This window comes from Mangifera indica, chromosome 10 (genome assembly GCF_011075055.1).
Source record: "Mangifera indica cultivar Alphonso chromosome 10, CATAS_Mindica_2.1, whole genome shotgun sequence".
In the NCBI taxonomy this organism is placed as follows: Eukaryota; Viridiplantae; Streptophyta; class Magnoliopsida; order Sapindales; family Anacardiaceae; genus Mangifera; species Mangifera indica.
Window position 1 is genome coordinate 6,833,857 of NC_058146.1, and position 11,649 is coordinate 6,845,505.

Sequence of the window (11,649 nt, forward strand, 5' to 3'; positions counted from 1 at the left end):
CTTTGGTTTATCCAACTAAATTTCATCTAAAAATTAAAAAAAAATGTTAACCTTTTTTTTTTAATTATTATTAAACCACATCTAATTAACGGACTCTATTAAAACGTGCGAGCTCCAATGAACTCATGCAAACAGGTGGAGCAGTTCAACAAGCAGCCCAGCTCAACCCATAACACGCTGCCAAAACGCAAAACACATGTCAGAATTAGCAATTCATCGCCACGTTTCTCCTAGAAAGAGCAATGAAATAAGTACATATTTTTTGAGCCGATGGAGTAGTTTTCACCCAAAATTTAATTTATTTTTAAATATATATTTATGAGATTTTATAAATTCAAATATTTATTTATTCTTAAATTTTCATTAAAATTGATATTAAATATAAGAATAAAATTATTATTTTAATAATATTATTAAAATTTTATCTTATTTTTTTCTCGAATTTTAAAAATTATCAATTTTATTTTTGTCTAAATTTTTCAATTTTTGAAAAACCAAATTTCTCTACCAAATTTAGGTTTTTTCTTTCTCTTCTCTTACCATTGACGGTTGCCTCTTTTCACCCTAAACCCAATTATCATTTTTGTCGTCGTCTCTCTCTTTTCTTGTCATTACCATCAAATGCAAATGAAAGGATAACAAAAGACAATGTTTATTATCCAGCTTTGGATAACAAACCAGACGATAAAAGCATCATTCAGATAAAAGTTTTGTCCTTTGTCGTCACGAGAGAAAGAGTTGTCATGATAGCGCATTATCAAGAGAGAAACACTAGAGAGGGAGGTCGCCATTTACCAGATTTGTTTTCCAAACTCTAAGGGAAAATGTGACTTTTTCATAATTTAATTCTAGAAAAGATAGTTAGTTTTTTAAATCAAAAAAGAAAAATGACATGTAATTTTATTTATTTTAATATTACTGATAAAATAATAATTTTATCCTTAATCTAACAAAAAATTTTTAGGTATATGAAAATAGACTAAACCATAGATAAATTTTTAAATTTTTAAAATTTTACAAATATATATTTGTCCTTACACCAAACTTTAGGTAAGAAATAGTCCTTTAACCATTTTTCAACACATAATTAATAATATAATTAATATATTATAAATATTAACCTACCTCTAATTTAAAATCAATTACCCATATAATATTATATTAATTATATCCTTGTTACCAAAAATGCTAGTAACGTGGCGATATATTATAATTTTATTAGTCCATTTATCGCACACGGAACTCACATGATTTCTCTTAAAACCCTCAACTTTAAGAAAATTATGCTACCAATTATAGTTTTAAAACTGCCAACTACATCCTTATCTTTTAATTCTTCTTGCCACCAACCTCTCATCCCACTAAAATTCGCAAACGAGCCTCTCATTTTATCGCCAAAACAACTCTGCATCTTAATTATAAGGTATCTATTTTTTTTCTATACTATCCAAAAGTTTTTTTTTTTTTTTTTTTTCTGTTTGCTCAAGTTTCCACTTCAGTAATTTTCTGGGTTATTCTATTATCTGTCTTTTACATGATTGATGGGTTGTGGGTACTTTTATTTCCTCTCAATTTTAGCATTTATTTTCTCTTGATTCTTCAAAATTGTCGATTTCATTTGATTTTACAGTTACTTTCTGTGTAAAATTAGAGTACTTTGTTTTTACCTCTAGTGTTTGTTGAAATGCCTATAAGAACTCAAAGTACTACGTCATTGAGTTTCAATTTCATCTTTTCTTTCGTTAATTCTCCACATTAGACCGAATCATGTGAATTTATTTCTCACTGTGTAAAATTAGAGTACTTAATTTATGCAATCAAGTGTTTGATGAAATGCAATTGAGAAATTAAATTATTATGTATTGAGTTTGTAACTAATTGTAAGATTAATCAAATTGATTAGGAGCATTGATGGAACAAGCTGAGTTATTGAGAGGTGACAAACTCATGTTAAGGGGGTTGAAGTTTCATGGCTTTCATGGGGTGAAGCCTGAAGAAAGAAAACTAGGCCAGAAGTTTTTGATTGATGTAGATGCTTGGATGGATCTTAGAACTGCTGGCAAAACTGATTGCCTGTCAGATACTGTTAGTTATACAGACATTTATCGGTAAGTGAAAATTTTTGACATCCTTGTCTATGTTTCTTGAAATTGTTTATATTATGATAATGATGCTTTCTCTAAATATATGCATTTGATTGTTAATATTTCAATTGATGTGTTTGTGGAGCATTGAATTGTGCTAAATGTGAACAATTTGAGTGATCGTTAACATTACAAAGTAGTAATATTGGTTGTGAGTGATTGGTAAATTTTGCTTTCAAATGTGCTTTTGAGTTTCAGAAATACTGTATATGACTTTGGTAAATTCTGCTTTGGGTAAGGATTGTGGTTCCATTTTTATTATACCAATTTTAACACAAAAAATTTAGCTATTAGAATAATTTATTTTGAATGACTAAGGTTGGTTCTAATTTATGTCGTTGAAAAGGTGTAATCATTATGCATTTTTAGAATGAATCTCAATCAACCAATTGCACCATCTAACAACTCAAAATTTGGTACCGTATTTTTTATCAAATAAGTGGTGCCAATGGAAAATTCTATATTTTTAATGTTATACATATTCCTCTACTTCTTAAACCTACTATCAGAAAGGATGATTTTTCCAAAAGGGTTCTTTGAAATATTTTACTAAACACCTGAAGTGAATTTTAATGGGATCTTGTTCATTGACATGTTTGTATTTTGGTTGCTTGGATTAGTAAGTGTATGCCTTCTTTGACATAAGTTACTTTTGATGGTTTGAACTGGTGAACTAACAGCATAGTTGAGGAAGTTGTGGAAGGACAACCTCATAATCTTCTCGAGTCGGTGGCACAACTCATTGCTTCAAACACTCTGTCAAAACACTCTCAAATTTCTGCCGTAAGAGTAAAGGTTGGGAAGCCTCATGTTGCTGTTCATGGTCCTCTTGACTACCTTGGGGTTGAGATCCTTAGATACAGAAATATTGATGGACCCAAGTGCTAGGCACTTGGAATTCACATGAACATCCAGCATTTCTTTTGTATTTTCTTGCAGTTTTATTTTTTTCTTCACCAAACTTCTGAAAACCTCAGTTGGTGATGGTTCAAAGTTAAATTTTGTTATTGTTGAATCTAATTGGTCTTAACATTAAGGGAAATTATAAAAAATGGCCAAAATACCCTCCCACTAAGCAAAAATGCCCAAAGTCACTATTTTCAAGCAAAAATGCTCAAATTCACTATTTCTAAGCAAAAATGCCTATGATTTTTTCTAAAATGTCAAAATTACCCTTCTCCTTATTTGTATAAACCCTCTTCACTCATTATAAGGGGTGAAATGAAATTTTATTAAAATTAGAGGGGTATTTTGATATTAAACATTGTAAGAGCATTATAAATTTCTCAATGAAATTTTAGGAATAGATAATTGAGGAGTATTTTGATAGTAAACATTGTAGTAGCATTATAAATGAAATTTCAGTTCAACTTTTAGAATTTCACCGTTTTATGATATATCGACTCGTATTTTTCAGATTTTCGAAGAATTTTTCAATTGTTGCCATTATAGGGTATTTCAACTTTTAGAATTTGAATTTCAATTCTGTTTTTTCGAATTTCACCGTTTTATGATATATCGATTCGTATTTTTTAGATTTTTGAAGAATTTTTCGATTGTTGCCAATCTAGGGTATTTTAACTTTTAGAATTCGAATTTCAGTTTCGTTTTTTCGAATTTCACCGTTTTACGATATATCGACTCGTATTTTCTAGATTTTCGAAGAATTTTTTGATTGTTACCATTCTAGGGTATTTCAAGTTTTAGAATTCGAATTTCAGTTCTGTTTTCTCGAATTTTACCGTTTTAGGATATATAAACTCGAATAACATGTTATGAATAAATAAATATATTGAAATATCTTAGAATGCCAATAATTAAAAAATTACTTGAAAATCTAAAAAACAGATCTAAATTTATAAAACTATATGTTCAAATAGCTTATGAACGAGAAAACCGAAAAATCGATCAAAAATTTCGTAATTACATCGTAAAATATGTCTAAAAAAGCACATCATAATTACAAATATCAAATTTGAAAATTACATATGAAAAAAGTCTAGTCTGGTCACAAACAAACTCAAAATCATAAAAACCGAAAATCCTAAATTTGATAAAATAATAAAACTGCATAATACACATTGAAACAGTTTTATTTTGGCCTCCAAATTCAGTGCAACCAGCGAAGCTAGTTGTCGTTATAGAGCTCGAAACGAGCTTCGCGTTGATATATTATAGGCCTCGTAACTCCTCCCGGATCAAAAGTTATGACTGTTCAAAGTCCGTCTCATATAAACCCTATAGTTTTAAAAAAGTTAATTTCCACCCAACAGCCCACTGTCATGTGACAAATTTCAAAAAAGTCTACAGTGGAATGAGGACTCTCACACAACTCCCTAATATTTTGAAAACACTAAGTAAGCCCCTTAACCCACTGTCAACAGTGGGAGAAATCGTCCGACAATGTGAAACACTGTTCCCACTGTCAAACTGCCGAATGTTTCGGAAGGAATTTTCTGCCAAAATTCGTCGTTTCAGCCTCCAATTTCAACACAAATCAAATCTACATAGACTATAACACAAAACCCCTCAACCAATTCAACGAAATCAACCAAGAATCAAAACATTTCAAGCATTGTTCAAAATCGAAACCTAAACCCTAAACCGCAAAATCTCACTCAAATCTCAATAATATGAATAATAACTTGATTCAAACAAGATGACGAAAGATATTTTAACGCGCTGTGTCATTTTCGGTTGTCGAAACCCACGAAAATGGTTGGAAATCCAGCTGACAATGGGACAGGGGAAATTTCAAATTTTCCCTTGTTTTTGAATAGTGATTTCACAGTGGGAACATGAGAAATTTGTTGGGTTTATATATGGGCAGTTTCGGTATTTCACAAAAGTTGGGCATTTTTTTTATATATAGGCAGTTTTGGTATTTCACAAAAGTTGGGCATTTTTACTTTAATATGAATTTTTTGGGCAATTTCGCTTAAACCCCCTTACTTTTGCCTATTTTTTATAATTTCCCTAACATTAATGAATGACATGGAAGATTTGAGTTTGAAGATCTAAGTGATGAAACTTGAATTAATCCTGATAATTTGTTCTAAGTAGATTGGCATAATGTTTTGCTTTCATGGTCCTTGGCTAAGACTTGATTACATAAGCTGCAGCAAAACATGACCATATAGGATCAATCAAGCAAATTTCTGAAATTTTCTTCAATCACATAAAATGAAATTGAAAGGGCATGCAAGTATTATGAATTGTTGCAAATACTGAGATAAAGGCCTTGGGATGTTGGATCAAGGTGATTTCCAGAGCTTTAGTACCTGTGGTAACTGACCTGCAAAAGTTGAAGCAATAAAGAACCAGGGAATTTTAAAAGCGGTTGTTGATATTTCTCCATCAAGAGGGAGATTTCATAATATCCCACAAAGAGAGAAATTGCAATACACTAACCGGGCAAAAAAGAGGACTCCAAGCAAGACAAACAGGAAAAGTTGCTAGATGGAGTAAAATTATGTTCCACCCTTTTTCCAACTGGACAAAGCACAAACAATAAACAAACATACACATACTTATATATGTCATCACGTAATTTAACGATTTTAAATTTAAGATAAAATAATATTTAATCATATGATGACATACATAAATATATATAAATTTATGTATTTAAAATAGGTATATATAGTACTGCTCATATATCAAATAATCTGAAACAAATTGCAACGCATTCAGATGGAAAGCTCGAGAAACAAAGAATACACAAGATGAACGAAAAAGACAGGAGCACAGACGAAGGGGTTAATGGGTCTATACTGTTTTTACTTGGGCTCAATTTCTTTAGAATGATATAACTTATCTTTGTTTCATTAAACTTTTATATCAAATATTAAATTTGTTAAGCTTTTAATATGCAAAATTTTTTTGGGATTTTTCCATATTAGTTTTTTAGCAAATGTTAAGGTCATTGCAAAACAAAAATTTGATTTTTTCATGTTTTATTATATCAATAAAACTATATATATACACTTTTAAATACATAAATAAATAAATAAATAATGTGTTATTATATAATTAAATAATTTTAAATAAATAATAAAATAATATTCAAATACATGATGATATATTATCTATTTACTCATTTATATACTTAAACTATATATACAGAACATTACCCTTATTATATAATATTTTTTCAATAGTTTTTATGGATTTTCTATAATAGAAGCACAAGTTAAGATAAACTTTGGAAATGTAATTTTTTTTTATAATCGAAAATTTTGTCTGTATTTATTAAGTGAATAAATTTAAATATAGTAATCGAATCTATAAATACTATATTAAGTAAGTTAAATTTTCATAAATATTGTAAAAACTTGAATTTAAATATTTTTTTTTAAATTTTATTACTTTATTAATTTTATTAACTATTGGGCTTTGAAAATGTAATGTTTGAGTTTCGAAGTTCAAGAATTAATGTAATTGTCAAAAAACAGGCTAAAGCGGTACATGAAGGATTGATGATGAGGTGTACGTAGATTTGAGTACGACGGTGGGCATTACTGGTTCAGATTCTGAGGCCCGTATGATATTGTCCACATCTGCAAACTAAATTAGGAAAGCTTGGGCTGGCAATGGCTGCCGACTACTTTCCTTTATGGCCAAAGGACTATTTTCCACCCAAAGGTAGGTTGTATTCCTAAATTTTCTCTTTTTAATTTTAATAATTTTAAATATCTATTTATAAGTAATTAAAATTAATAAAACTCTAATTCTTTAAAATTTTACCTCTTTTTGCTCTTTTAAACTTTAAAAAATAAAGGTTTTTCCCAACCTAAGTTTAAAAAAATGACAGTTTTCTCTTAAAGTTTCATTTCGAGATCTTCGACATTATCTTTAGCTCCATTGCTGGCGGCATCTTCCTATCGAAGCTTTCTCTCCCTTCGACTGTCTCTCTCTACCTATTTGGACATTCAATTGACGTCGGAAGAGCAGTGAAAGACGAAGAACTTCGTCGAAAAAGATGAAGTTCTTTATCTTCCTAAATGGATCCTTCGACATCGATCGAACGTCCAAATGGGAGAAAAGAGACCATCGGAGGGAGAGTAAGCTTTGGGAGGGAGAGGTTACCAGCAATGACATCAAAGATGACATCGAAGATCTCGAAATGAAACTCTAAGAGAAAACTATTATTTTTTAAAATTTAAGCTAGAAAAAATTTTTAATTTTCAAAGTTTAAGACGGTAAAAAGAAATTATATTTTAATTTATTTTTAATATTATAGAGAAAATGATTATTTTATCTTTACTACTGTTAATTTTAACTACTTATAAGTAGATATTTGAGATTATCAAAATTAAAGGGAGACACTTGAAAATGTATCATAACCTTAGGTGGGAAATAGTCCTTTGGCCCTCTTTTAACTATATGTTCAGGGCCCCACTTATAAATTATTTTTTAATTATTATCTGCTCCCCTACCAAAAATAGAGGTCATTGATTGACAGTTGACCTAACAAAATGGACATATTATTGCTGCTATTTTGAAGAGTTTGGTTATGGTGATGGTTTATTATTAAAACTAAAAAATTATTTTAAAGATAAATTATTTTAAAAATTATTAATTATAAATATAAAATTTGATAAAATTAATATATATAAATAATTATTGTATTTGATTAGAAGTAGTAAAAGAATACTAATATATTATTTTATTTAATTTTTTTTAGTATAATTATTTTAAAATATTTTTATATTATTTATTATATTGGTTAAAAATAAGAGTTTTTTAAATTAATAAATAAAGATATAGTTATAATAAAATTAACATTAATTTAGTAATATTTTATTATTTAAAGTGGAAGTGATAATCAGATTATCTCTTGTATTATCTGTTGTATTACAATTAGTAATATAAAATTACTAATTAAATAAAATAATATAAATAATAAAAAATAAATTTTTAAAATAATATTTAATCTTCTCAATCAAACGCCCCTTAGGATAGAGGATTGATAAGATTCTCTTTCAAATTTTGTCTCACAATATTACATTTTGTAAAATTCTCCTTTGTTTTCTTTTCCAATTAAATAACAAAAATTTTATTAAACGAAAATAATTCATTTTCTACAACTTCATCTTCACTCTATCTTTACCTCTAAAAACCACACATCTTTTTCATTTTCTAACTTCATCGTTACTTCTTAATTAATTGAGAGTTGGTTAATTTAACAAGTATTGAATCATTAATTGTTTTTCTGGAAAAATATAATCATATTTTTTACGTTTAGGTTTAGATTTAATCCACCATTTAAATATTGATTGGATGTGAAATGTGGGTGTAAAACTCTAAACTAACCCTATGTTTTTTTGGTTGAAACATGTAAAAAGCAAGGAGGAAGAGTCGAATTCGTTCGACATCCCCATTCGTCCAAAGTTTGATAATGTTAAACTAGGGTATTTCACCAAATTTAGATAAAAACTTTAGCTTCCAACCAAATAGATTTGAAAAAAATTAATCAAATCTTACCAAAACAATATAATCCAGATTATGCTAATTTCTTTCAAATATGGTTGGTTGATTTTGTGGTATAGCCTATTTCGGCCAAATTTTTTTTTAGATATAGTTGATTGAATTGTCAATGGTTTTGATAATTCGATCATTCTTTTTTCAGTCAATTTTCTTCTATTTGTATATTAAATCAATTGTCTTTTAAACTAGTCTACCATGAAGATTACAAATGAAAAGTGACAATCCATTGGAATTAAACGTAATCAACTTTTCTTTTCTTCCAGACTATTGTATTTCAAGATTTCAAGTGTTGAAATCCTTATAGTCATAATTTTATAAATCAACATTAAATTTTAGGGTTATTGATCAATATGTTTCTGACTAAAATTTAATATATAGCTTGAATGTTATGTTGTTGATTGAACCTACGTTGAAATAATGTGAGATATGGTTGATAAACCCTAGAGGGAAGCCTTGCATGAAAACCCAAGGATTCAACTTTTTTGATTAGTTATGATTAAACATCGCAGAAGATAATGTCATTCATCTCATCAAATTTGATCCTCATATGGTGTTCACCCATGACAATAGGATCGAGTCGGGCGAGAGAGAAATTGGTTGTCTCATTGCTCATGGGGCCTCTCCCGAGTTGTCATTTTCCATTAAATTACTTGCATGATAGCACAGTATTAAATATAATTATAAAAAATTCATGGTGAGGTGCAAGTACATTTCAGTCATCGGGTGGGCATTAATGGTGCCATCTTCTGAGGGCCATAGGAGATTGGGCACATCTGCAAATTAAATTAAATTGGGAAAGGTTGGCTTGGCTGGGCTACCCACTACCGTCTCTTCTCTGCCCCACTTGTAATTATCTTTTAATTATTATCTGCTCCCCAACCAAAAATGAATATCGTTCAGTTCAACTAACAAAACGGAAGATGTTAATTCTACCTTTGATTTGTGAATATTTTATTATTAAAATTTAAAAAAAATTTAAAAATTAGGATATAATTTATTATTATAATTAATTAAATTTGATAAAATTAAATAAGTATAAATAATTATTATGTTTAATTAGAAGTAATAAAATAATACTAACATATTATTTTACTAAATATTTTCGGATATAATTATTCTAAAATATTTTTTATATTGTTTGTTATATTAATTAAGAATTAGATTATTTTTGTTTTAAAAAAATTAATAAATAAATATATAGTTATAATAAAATCAAGATTATCATAATAATTTTTTAATACGTAAGTAAAATATGATAATCAGATTATTTTTTATATTATCTGTTATATTATTATTAATAATAAAATATTATTAAAATATTTTATTACTTAAAAATCAAACAAAACAGTGTAAGTAATAAAAAATAGAGTATTAGAATAATTTTTATAAAACTCTAACCAAATATCCCTTGGGATAAAGAGCTGGGAAGGGAAATATCTTTTTCAAATTTTTTGTCACACAATATTGCATTTTGTCAAATTCTTCTCAAATTTTTTTCTCAATTTAATATCAAAAATATCCTTCGATAAAAATAATTCATTTTCTATGACCTCATCTTCACTCTATCTTTGGCTCTGATAACCTCAACACATCTTTTTCATTTTCTAACTTTATCTTTACCTCTTAATTAATTGAAGGTTGGTTAATTTAACAAGTATTCAATCATTAATTGTGTTTCTAGAAATATATAATCGTATTTTTTAGGTTTAGGTTAAGATTTAATCCATAATTTGAATATTGTGTTATCAGTTTTATTTTCATTGATTGGATGTGAAAGGTGGGCATAAACGTAAAAAACTAATTCTATGTTTTTTTGGCCAAAACATGTGAGAAGCGAGGAGAAAGAGATGAATTCAATTGACATCCTCATTCGACGACCAAAATTTGATAATGTTAAGTAAAGTATTTCCGTCAATCAAATCTTACCAAAACAACATATTCCAAATTATATTAATTTCTTTCATAAATGATTTTGGCTGATTTGGTCATATAGGCTATTTTGGCCAATTTTGTTTTTGTTTTTTTAAATATAGTCTATTGAATTGTCAATGGTTTTGATAGCTCCATCTACCTCTTTTTATTCAATTTTTTTTCTATTTGCATATTGAACCAATTGTCATTTAATGTAGTATATTATGAGGACTACAATTAATTAAGACTTTTCACGTTCATCTGTACTTCTACCATAAATTTGTTTTTGGATTCTTTTATTTGAAGATTTTCCATGCAATGAAAGCTGAAAATTCAAAATATAATTGATTAACCCATGTGTGAAGTTAAATTAAATCCATTCTCACCATCACATCCAACAACAACCACTAGATCAAATTGGTTGAAAATTATTGGGTTTGACCAATCGATTCACTAGTTCATGTCACATAATATTATGATATTTTAAATTTTTAAAAATTGTTTATTTTATTATAAAAAGTTAAATACTTTTTATAATGGGTTGATTCATTTCTCCGTCACACAATAAAAAATACTTATATTAATAAAAGTTAAACTTAATATCAAACTTTTTAATTTTTTTTCTTTTTTATTTTATTTTTGGTCTTATGTTTTCTTTATAAACTTTTAAAAATTAATTTAGCCTAATCTAAAATAATCAAACTGATTTATCAGTTTCAAGATATTTAAAACTTTTGCAAAACCACTATCATCAAAAATAAGAATTATGAAACAAAATTTCATTAACTTTGGTCAAATCTGGTTCTGCTAATTTTAATTGGGTTAACCGATTTACCAATTTTGATCGATTTTGACTGAGTCAATAAACAACCCATTTTTTAATGTGAATTAAATCAAACTTAAAGTCGATTTTCGATTCAACTAGGTAAACTAACTAGTCTAATCTAATTTTGAAAACCTTGGTAAAAATTAAAGGAACCTCTCTATATGCATGAAAGTGTTTAATACCCCCATATTGGTTTGGTTTACGCTAATTTTAATCATTTTTTGTTGTCTTCAACCTTGGACCGAAAAAATGGCCAAATATAACCGAATTCAATTAATA

General features: G+C 27.9%; 1 protein-coding gene across 2 annotated transcripts; it reads left to right on the plus strand.

Annotated features, from left to right (window-relative positions):
• Positions 1-1,270: 1,270 nt before the first annotated feature.
• LOC123226697 (dihydroneopterin aldolase 1-like) lies at positions 1,271-3,159 on the plus strand. Of its 2 annotated transcripts, none has more exons than XM_044651228.1 (3): positions 1,271-1,423; positions 1,904-2,108; positions 2,825-3,159. In XM_044651228.1, the coding sequence occupies exons 2-3, from the start codon at positions 1,912-1,914 to the stop codon at positions 3,030-3,032; spliced, it is 405 nt and encodes a 134-aa protein (XP_044507163.1). In that variant the 5' UTR covers positions 1,271-1,423; positions 1,904-1,911; the 3' UTR covers positions 3,033-3,159. The 2 variants fall into 2 exon arrangements, with proteins under 2 accessions (XP_044507163.1, XP_044507164.1); XM_044651229.1 differs by lacking the exon at positions 1,271-1,423 and adding an exon at positions 1,532-1,552.
• The last annotated feature ends 8,490 nt before the right edge of the window (positions 3,160-11,649 follow it).